Source organism: Colias eurytheme, chromosome 27, assembly GCF_061535395.1.
Source record: "Colias eurytheme isolate Ceu_HAF_F1 chromosome 27, ilColEury1 Martin Lab GWU primary, whole genome shotgun sequence".
Classification (NCBI taxonomy): Eukaryota; Metazoa; Arthropoda; class Insecta; order Lepidoptera; family Pieridae; genus Colias; species Colias eurytheme.
The window spans coordinates 3926489-3946726 of NC_143006.1; the positions used below are offsets into that span (position 1 = coordinate 3926489).

At 33.0% G+C, this 20238-nt stretch overlaps 1 protein-coding gene across 1 annotated transcript in view; it reads left to right on the top strand.

Annotated features, from left to right (window-relative positions):
- The window catches only part of RyR (Ryanodine receptor), a 128049-nt gene that overhangs the window by 37513 nt on the left and 70298 nt on the right, over positions 1-20238 (top strand). The window contains exons 17-42 of the mRNA XM_090117172.1: positions 365-505; positions 1085-1239; positions 1552-1693; positions 2565-2775; positions 5383-5460; positions 6118-6248; positions 6391-6481; positions 7283-7432; positions 7848-8001; positions 8444-8571; positions 9022-9102; positions 9574-9673; positions 11792-11909; positions 12116-12196; positions 12453-12565; positions 13123-13234; positions 13473-13609; positions 14346-14462; positions 15785-15896; positions 16304-16448; positions 16918-16986; positions 17625-17770; positions 18115-18258; positions 18985-19159; positions 19517-19714; positions 19940-20045. Of these exons, the coding sequence (XP_089973298.1) occupies positions 365-505; positions 1085-1239; positions 1552-1693; positions 2565-2775; positions 5383-5460; positions 6118-6248; positions 6391-6481; positions 7283-7432; positions 7848-8001; positions 8444-8571; positions 9022-9102; positions 9574-9673; positions 11792-11909; positions 12116-12196; positions 12453-12565; positions 13123-13234; positions 13473-13609; positions 14346-14462; positions 15785-15896; positions 16304-16448; positions 16918-16986; positions 17625-17770; positions 18115-18258; positions 18985-19159; positions 19517-19714; positions 19940-20045 (3335 nt within the window). The remainder of the gene's footprint in view (positions 1-364; positions 506-1084; positions 1240-1551; positions 1694-2564; positions 2776-5382; positions 5461-6117; positions 6249-6390; positions 6482-7282; positions 7433-7847; positions 8002-8443; positions 8572-9021; positions 9103-9573; positions 9674-11791; positions 11910-12115; positions 12197-12452; positions 12566-13122; positions 13235-13472; positions 13610-14345; positions 14463-15784; positions 15897-16303; positions 16449-16917; positions 16987-17624; positions 17771-18114; positions 18259-18984; positions 19160-19516; positions 19715-19939; positions 20046-20238) is intronic.

The following is a 20238-nucleotide window of genomic DNA, read 5'->3' on the forward strand; positions in this document are numbered from 1 at the left end:
TTTGTGTAATTTTTACAGTAATAGAACGAAACGAATACGACAGAGACATATAAGTGGAGAAAGAAACATAATTTCTTAAAATTAATGATGATCTGGGCTGGCTAACTTTTTTAAATCTGCTATCCTTTTTAGAGATAGTTTTCTATTTTTATGAGTTTGTCGATGATCACCTATTGGGGTTATTAATGTCTTTATTTATCTTCTTAAGTAATGTACGATTTCCAGGTTAGCATTATTTAATTTGAACTGGAAATCCATATTACAATGTTATGTTTCATTCCTTGGACATTTTCTGCATCAGCAAATTATCGAAGCTATAGTAATAAGTACAGGATTATACTTTTAAATCGTAATATATTTGCAGTGTTCGTCCAAATATTTTCGTTGGACGTGTAGAAGGGTCAGCGGTGTACCAAAAATGGTACTTCGAAGTGACAATGGACCATATCGAGAAGACGACCCATATGATGCCGCACTTGAGGATCGGTTGGGCGAATACCACTGGGTGAGGAAATTATATATTTTCGTTGTTATTTTACGGCAGAGTAATGTCCATACGTATGTATGTACAATTAAAACGTTAATATCATTCAGTCAGAGAGACATAGGTCAGAGAAAACGGTCATAAAATATTGTTCGTTTCAAAAAAGATCATACTAATTTTACAAAATAATTTTTTAGGTGTTCCTAAAATCTATAAAATAGTATTTTTGTGCAGTTTGGCATTACTATAATAGTTAGTTGTTAGTGTTACACATTTAATAATACGTCTCTGCACAATTATTTTGTAGGTCCTAACATCTACAAAATAGTCTTGTGTGCAGTTTTACATTACTATATTATTCAGTTGTATTAGAACAATAATTATTAATGTTCTTTTTACAAACAAGATGATTGGAAAAACTACACATGTATTGACGTACGTTATACATAATATATAATATCGTCTTGATTTCTGAAATTAACATTTCAGATATAATTATAATTGGTTAGAATTTCTGTCCTCTCTTTACGGCTCTATCTTTTATTATCGTACAAAAGTATACTCAAAATTAATTTTTACCCTAATTATTATCTTTTTTAGGTATGTCCCATATCCCGGCGGTGGTGAAAAATGGGGTGGTAATGGTGTTGGTGACGATTTATATTCGTTCGGTTTTGATGGCGCATATCTCTGGTCAGGTGGAAGGAAGACTCCAGTCAATAGAACTCATTCTGAAGAACCGTTTATTAGAAAAGGTATAAGATTAGGGAAAATGGATAAGTTAAAGACCTAATCAATTTTTTTTTGTGAACTTCTAATGTTTTTGGGCATTATTTATATTATTTCTTACTTTTAAGTCACATAATATTATGATCCTAATGCCAAAAACAGGTACCAGCTTTTTACTTCAAATACCTATAGCTAAATCTAATAGGTACCTATATTATCTTTAAATTATTTTGATTTATCAATTATCGTAGGTAATACCTAAAAAACTCTTTTATTCGTGACTACTAATTTTAAGGAGTTTATTTTTAGGAGAAATTTTCTTATATATTATTTTTCAGGTGACGTCATTGGATGCGCGTTAGATTTGACAGTACCGATAATTAATTTTATGTTCAACGGAGTAAGAGTTACTGGATCTTTTACCAACTTCAATCTTGAAGGCATGTTCTTCCCGGTCATGAGCTGTTCTAGTAAATTGAGGTGAGTTATAACTTAATTTTAATTTCAAATACTAAGCAATACATGTAGGCTTATTTTCAGTTACAAATTATAAATCTTTGAATACAAGCTAGAAGTTTTCAGAAAATGCCTAGTCTTTAAGCTGTAGAAGATTACGTCATCTACTTATTTTAATGTAGTAATGAAATAAAGTTAATCTGATAAATTAGAAATAACTATAAGAATAATGGTAATTTGTAATTTAATATCAGATGTCTTTAATGTTTAATCAACGTTTTGTTGGTATAATTTATTTAAACTAGTCTATTTCTCATTTCGCAATGTGATAAAAATCATGGCTCAGGTCATATCCTGTTCTCACATGTTTTTCAAATAGCTCCTGCTGTCTAACAGTAGCTTGAACAACACAGTTTTCCAGACCAAAAAAATCATGAGCTTATGCGTGTTTTTCAAATCACGGTGGCAATACAATAATTAAGCGTGCTTTTAAACTTACAAATAGCAATTTTTGAATGACCGTCAAGACGTAGGTATAACTTTATCTTAGTCTCCCCGTGACCACGCTCGCTGTAAAGTGTTCGAAACGTCGGGAAAGTAATATAATGAATAAATCGCGTTTAAAATCCGTTAAAAAATATTTAATCTACACTAATAATAAAAAGAGGAAAACTCTGATTGTTTGTTTGATTGTAATGAATAGGCTCATAAACTACTGGACCGATTTTAAAAATTCTTTCACCATTCGAAAGCTACATTATCCACGAGTAATATAGACTAGGCTTTATCCAGGAAATCCCTCGGGAACTATGCGGGTTTTTCTTTGAAAACGCGGGTGAAGCCGCAGGCGGAAAGCTAGTTTTTAAATATATTTATTAATTTATTATTATTCCAGTTGTCGTTTCCTCCTCGGCGGGGAGCACGGTAGACTCCGTTACGCGGCACCCGAGGGCTACTCGCCCTTAGTAGAATCGTTACTCCCGCAGCAGATACTGAGCCTGGAGCCGTGCTTCTACTTCGGCAATCTGGCCAAGCGTGCGTTGGCCGGCCCGCCCTTGGTTCAGGATGATACTGCCTTCGTGCCGACCCCCGTGGATACTGCTACTGTGAGTTTAGTTTGTGAAAGATCTGGGGGCACGGTAGTGCCCCCGCCAAGACGAGCCAAGCGAGGCGCACGGGCACTACCTACCTTTTCTCGAAGCGCTTCGACGTTTTTTTGAACCCTCATAACTTGGGTTTGGATTATGCTAGATCAACAAAATTTTCGGGATATATTGTCAATAGCGGACTTATTACACTAGAGTAGATAATTTTTGAAACAAAAAAAAATCGCAGTCGGATGAAACCCATTAGAAAAGGAGGGGAATACGATAAAAATGTAAGGAAAAATAAATTACGGTCAATCCGAGTTCGGGAAGCGGGAGGGGGGAGCTTTTAAGAGAAAAAAATGGTTTCTCTCGATTTCCGACAAAACTACAAGTCCTATAGAAAAAAGTTCAATGGCAAAGTTGTAGGTAATTAAAAGTTCTACAACTTTTGTATTCACAATTTTTTCACATAACCTAAAAATTTAGGTGAAAAATTCAAAAAACCAAGTTTTTGGTCTTTTATTTCTATCTACTTCAAAATTTATTTTTTTTCTACGAAATTTGGTGGAAACTTACTTTATTATGTCCCAAATACACTGTAATTTATTTGATTGAAAATATTTATTTTTTCGCCTTATTTTGAATTAATACCAAAAAAACAACCTAATTTTCAATGGAAAAGTCACCCGTCAAAATATCAGCTTTTTTCAAAAACTTGGGGTGCCTTTTATTCATTGAAATCTCTACTTTCATATGGTGTAAAAAAAATAAACACCACCATAGTAAATGTTCTCAGGAAATGCATACAAACAGTCTGAAAATTAGCTTTTACTAAATCAGGCACACTTCTCGAACTACCTGAAATGTTTTTATCGACATCATTTTGCTTTTGAATATGCTGTAAAATATTAAACTTAGAACAGATAATTATTTTTCTTTTGAAATATCACCGAAAAGCCGATACAAGAGAAGATATAGAGTTCAAGAAGTGTGCCTGATTTAGTAAAAGCTAATTTTCAGACTGTTTGTATGCATTTCCTGAGAACATTTACTATGGTGGTGTTTATTTTTTTTACACCATATGAAAGTAGAGATTTCAATGAATAAAAGGCACCCCAAGTCTTTGAAAAAAGCTGATATTTTGACGGGTGACTTTTCGATTGAAAATTAGGTTGTTTTTTTGGTATTAATTCAAAATAAGGCGAAAAAATAAATATTTTCAATCAAATAAATTACAGTGTATTTGGGACATAATAAAGTAAGTTTCCACCAAATTTCGTAGAAAAAAAATAAATTTTGAAGTAGATAGAAATAAAAGACCAAAAACTTGGTTTTTTGAATTTTTCACCTAAATTTTTAGGTTATGTGAAAAAATTGTGAATACAAAAGTTGTAGAACTTTTAATTACCTACAACTTTGCCATTGAACTTTTTTCTATAGGACTTGTAGTTTTGTCGGAAATCGAGAGAAAACATTTTTTTCTCTTAAAAGCTCCCCCCTCCCGCTTCCCGAACTCGGATTGACCGTAATTTATTTTTCCTTACATTTTTATCATATTCCCCTCCTTTTCTAATGGGTTTCATCCGACTGCGATTTTTTTTGTCTTTTCATTATTTTCAAAGGCTTCTACCCCAGTCTATATTGAACGTATTAAGTTTTAATTACATTAGCTTTTATACTTCAGATTTTATTTATATCTAAAAAACGCTAATTTCGTCACTGACTCACTGATGATCATCAAAATTCTTAAGGTATTTCCTAATGTCCTAGAAAGCTGAAATTTTGTATGTAAGCTAGTATTAGCACATAAACAACAAAAAAATTATAAAACTTGTAACTTTCATCCCCCAACCCCTTAAACTAGGGGATGGGAGTTTGTATGAGACCTGTAATTTTAAATTAAATTTTGATGACGCTAGAGGTCTAATCTAATAATCTAAAACTTGGTTCCCCTAGATATATATATGTATAGGTACTCCTTGTTAAAAAAAATTGTTACAAACAACCTACAAAAAGAAATGAAATCCCACCAAAAACATTTTCATGTAAAATGTTGCCAAGACGAGCCCATATGATTCGCACTGTCAAAAAGTTATCAGATCTCATGTAGAGCCAAGCTTCTAACACTACACGCCCTAACTCTACAAGGCCTAACTTCACAAACTCTACACCTTAGTCAAAATATGTGGCTTGGCCGTTCGTTACTACAAGAACTATTGTATAACACAAAAGTAATGAACAGTGAATTAATTTTTCACCTTACGCCGATGTGAATGTAGCGAAATGGCCAAGCCACATATTTTGACTAAGGTGTAGAGTTTGTGAAGTTAGGCCTTGTAGAGTTAGGGCGTGTAGTGTTAGAAGCTTGGCTCTACATGAGATCTGATAACTTTTTGACAGTGCGAATCATATGGGCTCGTCTTGGCAACATTTTACATGAAAATGTTTTTGGTGGGATTGTTTTTTACTTAATATTTTTATACTTTATTTTTTTTATTAGCGAGTTGGAGCGATTGCGATAAGGAACAGTCGAATTTAACTGTCTTAAGAGTCTACTGGCCTGATAGGTTTTTTTTGTTATAATAAAATATATTAAAAAGTTAACTTCACAAATGTTACTTTCAGATATCACTGCCATCTTACATTGAACAAATCAGAGACAAACTCGCTGAAAATATTCACGAAATGTGGGCTATGAATAAGGTAAGTTTTATTTTTAATATCCATATTTTCTGAACATCGATTCGAGGGAAACATTACAACAATTTAAACACGATTTAACTTACTATACAAGGTGTTACTATACACCGAGGGTGGGACACCCTGTATATTATGGGAAGTAATTATAATTTTTCTAGTTCAACTTTACAAGGTAGCAATAATAATGTTTGACGACGCGGTTGGCGCAGTGGTAAAGTAATTGCCTACTGAGCTGACGGTCCCGGGTTCGATCCCCGGTCAGGGCAAATATTTGTGTGATGAACTCAATTATTTGGTCTTGGGTCTGGGTATCTATATATATTATGTATTTATTAAATATTATATTTATCGTCGCCTAGTACCCACAATACAAGCCTTAATTGAGCTTACTGTGGGACAAGGTCGATTTGTGTAATAATGTCCTATAATATTTATTGAAGTGAAACTTCTTTATCGGGGTTGGACAAAAATTTAGTGTAACATTTTTGCATTACGCCGTACGCGTGACATTTTTTGCGTTACGCCGTACGCGTGACATTTTTGCGTTACGCCATACTCGTGACATTTTTAAGGTCATAAAGAAGTTTCACTTCTTACGTGTGTACCTAGAGTACACGCATATATTTTTTTTTATTTATTTATAATACTTTGCACCAACAGATAGAAGCAGGATGGATGTATGGAGACCAAAGGGACGACTTGCACAAAATCCATCCGTGTTTAGTTCCCTTTGAAAGACTCCCAGCGGCTGAGAAACGATATGATATACAACTTGCTGTGCAGACACTTAAGTAAGGAATTAGTAAAAACACCCGTAAATGAAAAGAAAATTGCAAATATATACCTAATGATATGACGAGCGTCAAAATTTTGAAATCACAATAAATTATTGAATACCTTAAAATACAAGTTCATAATATATTTTTATTACAGGACGATTCTAGCTTTAGGCTACTACATAAGTCTAGATAAGCCACCAGCGCGCATTCGTAACGTTAGATTGCCGAATGAACCTTTTATGCAGGTAAGAATCAAATTATTATATAAGTACCCTCCAAATTAACATTAAAATTAATTTATTTTTAATACTAAAGAATAATTATTTGAGTTTGGTTAATCTTGCGGCTTGCTTAGTATAAGAACTAAATTTAACGATTTCTATTTTTACAAAATTTTATAAAACAAGTGTTTCAGCTATTTATTATTTTCATAACATACGTGTTCGTTCAAACTACCCGCAATTTGTTATATTCAGTTCAAACTTAAACTTTTGGTTTAAAAGTACTTATGTAGTATGTAAACATTGTTTTTTATTTAAATTCACTTTTGCTACTTTATGTTTAACAACTGAATAATATATTTATACGAACATGTTTTGCGGTAAAATGAAGTTAATTAGTAAATCGCATTAAATAATCATGTATGTGTCGTACTGTCGTACGTGACCGTAATAATCATCAATTTAAGCCCACTGTATTTCTATCGTCATTAACTGATCCTTCGAGCCGGATCTACATCATCGATGTATAGATTTTACTTTGTTAAGTATTACATTTTTCTACCATGTTTAAAAAAATACAGATTCATTTCTATAGATACTTGTCTTACTTTAATTTGTACAAAAAAAAGACGTGTGGCACTCGGGCTGCCGCATTAAAGCTATTGCATGCTATGCCTTCAAGCCACACCTCCGCGCCCGTCCCCGTGGGGAGCGTGAGGTTTTTTCGTTACGGAATTTCTCGATTCGGTCCCCGCGCTCAAGGCCCGCGATAGAAGCTATGCAATAGCTTAATAATAAATTAATACGTTTTTATTTAATTTCCAGTCAAACGGCTACAAACCAGCACCTTTAGATCTAAGTGCAGTGACACTAACTCCAAAAATGGACGAACTAGTGGACCAACTTGCTGAAAACACGCACAATTTGTGGGCCAGAGAGAGGATACAACAGGGCTGGACTTATGGGCTTAATGAGGTAATATAGAAATTAAATAATAGTGCTATTTATAAGAAAAGATACTATTTTATAGGAAACAATAGTGATTATAACGAGGAATAGAAAAAAAAGCTAGTTCAAGTATTTAATTAGAAAGTATACATATGTGATGTGATTAAATGTAATAATAAGATGTTTATAGCATTATTTTTGTGTTGGTTTAGAGGACTTCAATACCTATACAGTAAATAATTAGGCTTTTTGATTTTTATGTTATTTAGCCTATCCATACAGAAACATATTAGTCGTTATAAACATATATTTTGTCAGGTCCCTTCTAAACTTTACAGTTTCTGTGGTAGCTATTGAATAACTTTAATATCTAACTTATTTTCCCAAATTTCATAACTCTTCCATTGAAAAAAATATATTACTATCTAAACTTTTTCCCCAGGATCCCGACATGAACAGATCCCCACATTTGGTCCCATACCCCAAAGTGGACGATGCTATCAAAAAGGCAAATAGAGATACCGCATCAGAAACTGTTCGTACTTTATTAGTGTATGGATATAATTTAGATCCACCTACTGGAGAACAACATGAAGGTATGAATAATTTAATCAAATCAATAAAAATTGAAAATATATAATAAATATAATGAATACCTACAGATCATTGGGCAGATTGAGCTTAACTTTGAAAAAGACAATATAGCTGTAGCTTTAAAAAATGACCATTTAAAACATTAGGTTAATACAACTATGTAAACTACTTCTTCTGAAGAAGGTTAGTTTTGTAAAAAAGCAGGAAATATTTTGATATTTTTCATTGCTGCTCCGTTCCTATTGGTCGTAATGTTAAATGACTTTTTACCTTCCTCGATAAATGAACTATCCAACACAATATAAAATTCAATTCAAACAACAACAGTAAAACAATATTAGTAGCTAATAACAAAGGTATAGCTTCTATATCGAGGATAAAGAAAGAAAAATATGCGGGTCCAAGAAACCAAACAACGGTATAAAATATAATTTTTACTTTCAGCTTTATTAGCAGAAGCGTCAAAACAAAAACAAGCAGATTTCAGAACGTATAGAGCTGAAAAGAACTACGCAGTTAGTTCTGGCAAATGGTACTTTGAGTTTGAAATTCTTACTGCTGGACCTATGAGAGTAAGTTTGATGTTAAAATCTCTATTTTTGTTAAATTTATCATTTATGATTCATGATTTTTTTGAAGTGAAAACTTGTCAGGACACGTGACCTGATCGAAAAAGCGTAAGACGGATGGATATCAAACATGCTGAACGTTAATAATCAAGTTTTCACTTCTGCCGGCACTCCCCCAGTGCAACCCGTCTTTTTTTTTATTAATTGGGAATTCACTTCTTACTACTTACAAGTAATAAATTATATGTTTTTACTTTTTATTTGTATAGTATTAGTTTATAAAGAATCTGTCTGTCTGAATGCAGTGCCAAGAAAATAATATAATTTTTTTGTTAATTTGAAATTACTATTTTCAAATCATCAGTTAAGGAACCGATGGGGCCAATTTTAAAGGCATATTCATTATTCGTGCAATATTATTTTATATTAATAATTATTATTAATATTTTATAGGTTGGTTGGGCTCATGCTGATATGCCCCCAGGTATGATGTTGGGACAAGACGAAAACTCATGGGCTTTCGATGGATATAACGTAAGTTTTTATAATAAACCTTAATGCGAACGAATAAGATCTAAATTTGTTTGTTCTTTTTGTCATTCTCTAGAGGATGGTACGAGTGATCTATTTAAGAATTATGTAATAATAGACGAGTATAAATTATTAGGTATCCAAATTTTATTAAAATCGGCAACCGCCCATAATAATTTCATCAAAATTGGTTTCGCATTATTAAATGTAATAAAGAGTAGCATTGATAAGTCGCCTGAAATATTTTTTATTTTGTATTTTCTGGAAGTAACAGGTTATAATTTCATTTTACCGACTTATCTATATCGAACAATACAATATATCGAAGTGCAACTTTAGTATAAAACAGCAAAAAGCTCCCAAATCTTAAGGAATAGTACAATAGTGTGAGTGGAAAAAGCTCCCAAATCTAATGATGATAGTGTGTGAATCGAAAAGCCTAGAAATTTCTAGAATGTATAACTTTAACAACAGTCGCTAAAATGGCACGGCGGCACAAGCGACACATTCGGGCAGCAACTGAAAGTCGGCGATATTGTCGCCTGTTTCTTAGACGTTACCGACCAAACTATTAGTGAGTTCATTGTGGCTCTGGGGTGCTTCGTTGATGATGTTTTTGATATGTTGTTTTTGAAATATTTGTTTTTATGTTAAAGTGAGTTTTAATTTCTACAAATCTTTATTTTTCTCCCTTTTTGTCTAAGATATCATTCCTTTTTTCATCTTTATTCTTTTGTCCTGGTCCGTTTCGTAATTTTTCGTTAATGGATTCTATTAATTGACTTCACCAATATTTTCAACCATATTTCCAAGGAATTTATCTCGTTCTCTATTTCCGTTCGATCATCCTTAATTTCTATTACTTCTCTTCTTACTTATTTTTTTTTTCTTCAGACACGAATATTTGATTTTAATGTTTTGCACATTCTGATGAAAAATGATTTTATTTTTGTTTTGCCCGATTGTCAGCGAAGTTCACCAGAGCATCATCTGTTCGTATTTTGTGGTTTAACGAAGTAAAACCTGAGGTTTATTAACGCAAAATTAAAAAATAAAATTTCCTCTTCCTTAGTACCTATTTATTGTGTACCCTGTATATAGCATAACCTTGTTTTATTTAAGTGTGCTCCTGGTCTATAACCGGAATCTAAAATTACAATTATTATTTCAATACTTACACAGAGGGTAACAATAGGTATAACTTATTAAGTTAACAGAATCGAACATATTCGTATTATTATGAAATTTCGTAATGATACTATGTTACTGCACACTTTACAAAGGGAATTTCAGAAGTCTCATGTATTTAACAAGTAAATAAACTAAATATGTATAGAAGACATAGTGCAAAAGATATGTTTCTAATTTAAAGGAGGAAAAAGTGTATTCCGGTAGCATGGAGTCATTTGGGAAGCAATGGGCAGTCGGTGATGTTGTAGGCGTCTTCCTAGATCTGATAGACAAAACGATAAGTAAATACTGGCAACAATTAGCTTGCTTTTTCGCGTACAGATGCGGCAGGGACATTTTTAATCTGTATTCTCCTGTCAAACTCATCTTACATTAATGGCTGATCGTACCATTCTAGATTATTCTCACTAGCCTTTATTATAATGTGCACATTTGTATCAATTTACATTTCAACTTCGCTTAAATCTTATTTTAATACTTTATGGTCTTTGGTTAAATCTTACCTCATACTGTTAGTTAACGCTTTTCTAAGATTTTATTCCTCTCATCATCGAAATTAAATTTACCATTATCATACATCCCTTAACATTCTGAATTTCATGACAGTTGGGCGATTTATTATTTCTTCTTTATGATTCCTCTATCAAGACTTGGATGGGATCTATCTTTTATGAAATGCCCCTGCTGCATATTTTAAGCTTTTAAATTGATTAGCTTGTCATAGGAGAATTGAGAAAGGTTGAGAAACTAAAAATCAGCAGATAAAGTGACCTGATTTAGATTGCGAGTTAAAATATTTTATGTAGAAAATGTTAAGATCATATTTTTATCTACTGATTTTTATTCTACACCAACGATAGACGGCTCTATTAGAAATAGAAAGAAAATCATCACTAGCTTCAAACGTAACACATCACTGCATTGCTTTGCTTTTACGGGCACATTATTAAAATGGATGAAACAATTTAAATGCCATACAGTTAGGGCAAAAGTTGAATTAAAGTAACAACTTGCAAAGTCAACTACGTTACTTTCGATCTATTACGAAAACCTACCATTTTTGTTTCACTAACATATTAACATAGTTCAATGCCTATCAGATTTGTGAACTATCTAAAACTTATAGGTTGCTTCCTGCTTGATTTTTTGTTTCTTTCTAATTTGACATAGTTTTTGTTTGTTTATTAACCGTTTTAATTAGAATTACAAAACGTAAGTATGGTATAGTTAATTTAGTTCGAAGTTAAATAGCCAATTTCTTGAGTCAAAATTGAATTAGCTATCAAAAACAATCCAAGAATTAAATAACTTTAATTAATACTAGACTACATTTTTAAAATATTTTTCTGTTGGCTTCTTTTAGATAGGTAGAAAATTTTATATTTAAGTAAGTCCTAGAAGTTATATAGTATATTCAATTTGAATTAATACCTGAAATATATCGTTCATTCTTTTAATACTAATAATAAAGAAGTAAATAATAATTACTGGATATGATTAGGTTTTTCACTCAATGGTGAATTACTGATGGATGCTCTTGGTGGAGAAACAACATTCGCAGATGTTCAAGGTGATAACTTTGTACCAGCTTGTACGCTCGGTGTTGGACAGAAAGCTAGGTAAGAAAAGGAGAATTTAATACCAATTAAAAAAATTATAGATGATGTTTCAATGACTTTATATTTAGCCAATAATTACTATTCACGTTAATTCAGGCGAATTTATGATTAAATAATTATGTTTTTTGTAGTCTTATAATAATTATTTTATAATGTTTCCTACTTAGAACTAGACAACATTCATAACAATTCTGTTATATTTGCAGGTTGTCATATGGACAAGACGTCAATTCTCTGAAGTATTTCACGACATGTGGTCTTCAGGAGGGTTATGAGCCTTTCTGTGTGTAAGTTATAGCATTCCTTTTTGATATATATTATTATGTTGCTAATCATTATTTTACGAATACGAATTTTTTCGATTTCATAATTTCTGCTACAGAAATCGCAACTTAAGTTCGTTGTTGAATGTACATATTTTTTGTAGATTTTTATCTATTACGCGATAATTACTTCTACCTATAGCTTACTTAATATATTTCTTATTATTAATTATTAATGTTCTTTTCATATATTTTAAATCAATTATTCCTATATCCACAGTAACATGAAGCGTGACGTCACGCACTGGTACACGAAGGACCAGCCGATATTCGAGAACACGGACGAAATGATCGACACAAGAATCGATGTTACTAGAATACCTGCTGGATCTGGTAAGAAATTACTCTGATTTGTTTAAAAATGTGTTTATAGACGATATATAGATATTCCATTGAAGTAAAATAATAAACGTAACAAATACAATTCTTATTTCAAACTAGCTTTCCACCCGCGGCATCGCCCGCGCAGTCAAAGAAAAACCCGCATAGTTTCCGTTCCCGTGGGATCTCCGGGATAAAACCTATCCTATGTCCTTTCTCGGGTATCAAAATATCTCTATACCAAATTTCATGCAAATTGGTTCAGTAGTTAAGTTGTGATTGAGTAACAGACAGACAGACAGAGTTACTTTCGCATTTTTAATATTAGTATGGATATGTAGATATTCCATTGAAGTAAAATAATAAACGTAACAAATACAATTCTTATTTCAAATAGTCTTCTGTAAGAATTAAGATTGCGAGTTTTAGAAATTACTCCACATAATTATCATGATGCACTAGTAAATTTGAGTACTTGAATTAATAGAACTATCTTCATAAACAAACTTTAAGTGACGTATAATATTAAATTCTGTGGTAATGTATTACTTAATAACGTTTGTTTTCAGATACACCACCATGCCTGAAAATTTCTCACAATACATTCGAAACTATGGAAAAAGCCAATTGGGAGTTCTTACGACTTTCTCTGCCTGTTATTTGTCATGCTGAATTTATTGAGTAAGTAAAAATTTAGGAGCACATTTCCAGAATGAATTTAATGACAGTAAATATGGAAACAACGAAGTAATTAACTAGATTGTACAAAGAAGGTACTTAAATCAAACTAAATCTTTTAAAAAAAAGCGCTTTTCAAAGATCCAAATATACGTTATGATTTCAGTGGATGCTAATTGGGATGCAATAGAAAACTAGTTATTAGGAATAATATTAATCTTAACGCTAAATTTTATTTTAGTGAATCAGAGAAACAGCGTCGTTGGGTAGAAATCAAGGAAAGACAGCAAATGCTGATGAAAGAAGCGACTGAAGCTCAAATGCCGGCTCATATTGACCAGATTATGAGAAGTGGCTTCACTATGAATGATATTAAAGGTAATTAACTCATTATAAATAAAAAGAAAACGTTTGCGAACGACAGTCTTTTTAATTACCTTACAGATCTAAAAAAATCTTTTAAAATGCCAATTTTTTTTATCTTTGAATGAAATCAAACTGTTTGAATTGAATACATTAATTACAGAGTTTTGATTACATCACACCTTATAATATTGTATTTACAAAATGAATGTAAATAAAATGCGTTGAGTAGATTGTAACTAATAATCCTGACACTATAAATTTATAAAGAATAGAAAAAATTCGATCACGAGGCGGGACTCGAACCCGCATCCTTCGCGCCATTCCGGGGCGGATGCCTAACCAACTCAGCCACTCGCGACCCGCCAGAGCAATCGAATTTATTCTATTCTTTCAGTTTTATGTGTCTGAAGGGACACACCGCGCGCCATCTCGATCGAATTTTTTCTATTCTTTATAAATTTATATTTATAAAGCATTTGAATGCCATAAAACCAAAAATATAATCCTGACACTATTAGAAAATTGCAATTAAAGTTAAGTTCCAGGAATATGATCTAAATTATATACCAACCACTATTATTTGTTTGCATTATCCTGAACTATCTGCAACTTTATGTGCAATCTTCCCAAATAGTGTCAAATTGTGTACCCAAAAATGTTCAAATCTTTTGTTACTTCCAATTGTGTCCCTCCAATTTTCAACAAATCTTATGTACATACATTGTCCCCTGTATTTGCCCGTCCCAAGGTCTCCACTACGACGAAAACCAGGAAGACGTGAAAATAAAGCGCCAACCATCAAGACCACCACGAAAGGGATCTATAACACGCACCGTGACAATACAAAATTACAATTTACAACCAGGTTCTGAACTAATGCCTACTAACGGTTGTATTTAGTCTAACACCCAGCTAACCTTGTGATATGGATTGCGGATATTATCAAATACTCGTAGTTACTGCACCTTTGTATCTTCAAATTTATTTGAAAACTTCTATAATGATTAGAAACGCTACTTCTATTTTCAATTTATGGTATTTCGTTTATGATCATGTTAAATTTTTGAACATTGGAAATTCCAAAAATAATGCAATTTTGATGATAATGAGAATCAGAATGATCGATGATCGTGTTGTTATAAATTAACATGGCCACTCTTAAAATCGTTAAAACAGGATTCTAATGAATAGTTCTTATACAGAATTTTTTACAATTGTTTAAAAAAACAAAAGCTTTCTTAACGATGTGCTGAAATTTTTCTTGTGATCAGTAGTTTATTTTTCGCTTAGTAGCTTAGATATCAATAAACTATACTCATGTGATGTCTTCGTTATTATAAAATACTAGCAGTCCGCCCCGGCTTCGCCCGTGGTACATATTAACGTTTTCTCTACGTAAAAACCATCCTCGTACTTCAAGGAATATAATAAAAAAAGAATTATCGAAATCGGTTCAGCCGTTCTCGAGTTATGCGCTTACCAACACATTTTGCGATTCATTTTTATATATAAAACTAGCGGTCCGCCCCGGCTTCGCCCGTGGTACATGTTTACGTTTTCTCTACATAAGAACCATCCTCTTACTTCAAGGAATATAATAAAAAAAGAATTATCGAAATCGGTTCAGCCGTTCTCGAGTTATGCGCTTACCAACACATTTTGCGATTCATTTTTATATATAAGATATTATTTTAGATGTGTGTAAATAGAATAGTCATACCTTATACAAATCATTACTCAAACACATAAATATTGAACTCATACTATCAAATCATAAAGCTAATACAAAAACTTATCTGTAAAACTAATGTTCTACATCGAGAGATTAGAACTTTACATTAATAGCTTATATAGTTTCTAATTTGCATGTTAATTATACAATGGCTATCGTTATAGAAAATACAGCATAAAGTATAATTTAATACCTATCTTAAAACCAATTCTGAATTATTAAACAAATGTCCCAAACATGATTTAAATTGTCCCAAACGCACTACCGCTGTCGAAATTTCATGAAAAAAGCACTTGACAGTTAAACAATACTTGTAAGAAAATATCAAACACCGAGAAGAACATCCGTTATTGAGCAGCATCATATAATAATCGGTATCAAAATTCTATCATATTTTAATATTAAAACAATATTCTTATTGGTAGAAATTAAATCCTTATTCCTTTCGATTAAAGGTCAAAACGGCATGCATCGTTCCACAAGCGAAGCAGAAATGGCGAAATATGAACTAGGAGTCCAGAATGTTCAAGAAGATAAAAAAGATAAACGTGGACGATCGCCATTCAAGTAAGTAGAGTTAAATGAAATCTTTTCAAGCCAATTATTTACCATCATCCTATGTAACGTCCCTATCTTATATCTGGATAAATATTAATTACCTGAAGAATTTGATGAAAATGACATCCAGAGGTAAAAATCTCATCTCTTTCTACACTTAATTATATATCTAGGCTCATAATTTGGTATTAAATTAAATTTCGCAGTTCTAAGTATGAATCGTGTTGATTTTACTATTTCAGAAACAGAAAGACAAATTAAAAATCATGTACAGTAACAAAAATATCATATTAATTCTTAAAGAATAGAAAATATTCGATCACGAGGTGGTATTCGAATCGAGAAGATTTATATTTATACAGGCAATAAAACCAAAATATCAAATTCAAAAATATAATATTTTATTTTTTCCACAGATTCTTCAGAAGCAAACGTGGGGAGAGTGGTGATAGAGGCAAGACTAGAAAATCTAAAACACCAGAAGCCTTCACGGATACGGAAGTTTCACCAGATAGGGGAAACTTAGCTAGACGAGTTAATCCACAAATACGCATCTCTCAGGTAATTTTGAACCTTATGCTTTATGTAATAAAGTTTATTTTCATATGAAATGGAATTATTTAGATCTATCTAGTTTTAGAGTCATGATACATGTTGCGTATTTTGTTTGCATTCCATTTCATTTTTTATATAATGAAGTACCTAGTTTCTGCTAGCAAAATATTTTTATGTTTTCACATTAGTCATAAATTAAGCCATTTATAACTGTACCATTGCACGTTAAGTTTAAAATATATTTTTTGTTAGTTTTTATTAGTATACCATTTATTATTATCCTTATTAACCAGTTTGCGACCATTGATTTAGATGTTTTAAATCGCATCTCCTTGATAGAATGTACATTGTACATAATATGTAGTTACATAATCATGAGATCTATACAAATGAAAGATCTATACAAACGTTCCATCGAGTTTTACTTGTTACGAAGTATCCCCATTTGCATTTAATCCTGTCTGATTTTCCAAAGGCAAATCAGAGATATAACATGCAAGGTAGAAGTAATGGCAACATGTATGGCAGTCAGAGTGGCTTGAACGTAAGTTATCATTGTCTGTCTGTCATTCTGTATGTCTGTCTGTATGTTCCTCATCATTCATTATGTTCTATCCATGGTACCATTTGTTAGTCTTAGCTCTTTGCTAGTGTTTCTTTTTCTTAGCTTATTACGTCTATTTTTCGAAACAGATGTGATTTCTCTGTTTTGTAGAATTTTGGTGATTTAAAGAATCGTTAAATAAAGATAAAAACTGCTGTTTAATTTTAATGATATCTATTCTTTGTGTTGATAACTGTCTTCTGTTTCGTGTTATTAAAAAAGGAGGAAAGATGAAGTCGGCTAGATTAACAAAATAAATTCTTTGGGAAAAACAAAATATTATTTATTTATGTATTTTGATAGATTTACACTTTAAGTTTCGATTTTGTAACGTACTTTTCCAAAATTTACTAAGTCTTTTCCATAGCTGTTGTCTTCTTAATTAAGGTAACCGAACTTAGTTATAAAATATCTTCCCTGTTGATATTAGCAAATATTCAGACCATTCGTTTAACACTTTTGAAGAACAGTAAGCTTCTTTACAGGAAGTAACCATCTCTATTAAATGTTAAATAGAAAAACAAACATACATCGTGATATATAAAAAGAAATCATTAATTTAATCAATTTCCCTATAGACAAACTTAACAGTAGCGACACCAACGCAAGATCGCAAGCAAATGACGACAACGAATCTAGCTGCGTCCACTACAGAAACGGTCGGCAATGAAATATTCGATGCGGAGTGTTTGAAACTCATTAATGAGTACTTTTATGGTGTTAGGTAAGTTATAGAACGCTTTAGAAGAAAGGAATTGTTATCGAATTCAGTTACGTACAATAATATTTATTAAATAGCTCGAATCTTAAGAATAATTCTGACAATACTTTGACCGTAATTTCATTAATTTAGTAAATTGCTTACTCTCAAGATTCAATGTTTTCTTCTACATTCTATATTATTTACTGTCCACTTCTAAATAGAAAGCATTTTTTTTCAGACAAGTTTATTAAATAGTCTTTTACTAACCCAATTATTTCAGCCTATAAAATACTCTAAAATACTCTTCTATAAAAAATCTTTAATATAAAATTATAATAATAAAAATCTATAATATTTTTTTCCAGAATTTTCCCCGGTCAAGATCCAACTCACGTATACATAGGCTGGGTGACAACACAATACCACTTGCACTCGAAGGACTTTAACCAGAACAAAGTTACTAAATCAAGTGTTATTATTACTGATGATTATGATAGGGTTATTGAAAGGTAAGGCATTAAGTAAAGGCATTTTCATTTTTCACTCCCACTCCCACTCCCACTCCCACTCCCACTCCCACTCCCACTCCCACTCCCACTCCCACTCCCACTCCCACTCCCACTCCCACTCCCACTCCCACTCCCACTCCCACTCCCACTCCCACTCCCACTCCCACTCCCACTCCCACTCCCACTCCCACTCCCACTCCCACTCCCACTCCCACTCCCACTCCCACTCACACTCACACTCACTCACACTCACACTCACACTCACACTCACACTCACACTCCCACTCCCTCCCCCTCTCTTCTCCCTCTCCCTCTCCCTCTCCCTCTCCCTCTCCCTCTCCCTCTCCCTCCCCCTCCCCCTCCCCCTCTCTTCTCCCTCTCCCTCTCCCTCTCCCTCTCCCTCCCCCTCTCTTCTCCCTCTCCCTCTCCCTCTCCCTCTCCCTCTCCCTCTCCCTCTCCCTCTCCCTCTCCCTCTCCCTCTCCCTCTCCCTCTCCCTCTCCCTCTCCCTCTCCCTCACCCTCTCCCTCTCCCTCTCCCTCTCCCTCTCCCTCTCCCTCTCCCTCTCCCTCTCCCTCTCCATCTCCATCTCCCTCCCCCTCCCCCTCCCCCTCTCTTCTCCCTCACCCTCACCCAATTGGTGTGAAAGGATGCGGGTTCGAGTCCTGCCTCGTGATCGATTTTTTTCTATTCTTTATAAAATATTATATATTTAAAAAAAATTTCAGTGTAAACCGCCAATCATGTTACGTAGTTAGAGCAGATGAGCTATACAACGAAGTAATGGCTGAAGCTACAGCCAAAGGAGCATCTCAAGGAATGTTCATCGGATGCTCTGTAGATACTTCCACTGGGACGGTCGCTTTTACTTGCGAGGGAAAGGATACGAGCTTTAAGTTTAAGGTTCGTGTTTATTAAATGACGTTAATTTTGTTTTTAGGGCTGGATTTGAGAAATTAGGGTTTTTTTGTTAAATGGAGAGGCACCTTAAGAAAAAAATATTATTGACGACTGATAAATGCAGTAAAATTTTGTCATAAAAAAGTTAGTACTATCTTGTACTAATTGTATACAATCAGAGCAAGATATAAAATGTATGGCTTAAAGAAATGACTGGGCACTTGTCTATTGAGATATTTTAAATGAGATATCTTCAATAACGCAAAAGAACAGTGGACGTAGATTTGCAATTAAAATATTAACTTTTTTCTATAACAAAGCAAGCATAGGAGCAGATAAAAAGCTTTCATTTACTTACAGATGGAGCCAGAAACAAAACTCTTCCCAGCAATTTTCGTAGAAGCAACATCAAAGGAAATTCTTCAAATAGAATTAGGCAGATCTTCCACAAGTTTACCATTAAGTGCCGCGGTATTACCGACAAGTGACAAACACGTGATACCGCAGTTCCCGCCGAGGCTTAAAGTGCAATGCTTGAAACCACATCAATGGGCTAGAGTAAGTATTTTACCATTTTCATATGTTAGAAACAGCAATGGACCTAATATAGATCCTTGCTAATTAATTTCATGCTATTTCATGTTTTTATAATGTATTTCACACACAATTGTAATTCTAAAAAATCTTTTGCTCATATTAAATGTAATAAATTAAAGAAACAATATGTTTATTTGTGTTCTCATAACTTTTAAATATTCTTATCATTTTTTTTATATTTTGCAGGTACCAAATCAATCACTACAAGTACATGCACTAAAACTGTCAGACATTCGTGGTTGGTCGATGTTGTGTGAAGATGCAGTGTCTATGTTAGCTTTACATATTCCAGGTATGTGATGTTTTGATGTGAAACTTCTTTAGGTGCGTTTAATTAAAAGTTTAAGGTCTTGGTAATACCGTCACGTCATGGAGTAAAGGCGATGATTTTGGTCTTTTATCTCGGCAAAGAAGTTTCACTTCTGATACGTGTATTCGGCACACACGTTCTTTATTTATTCAATAGTAAAACTGCATTTTCTTCG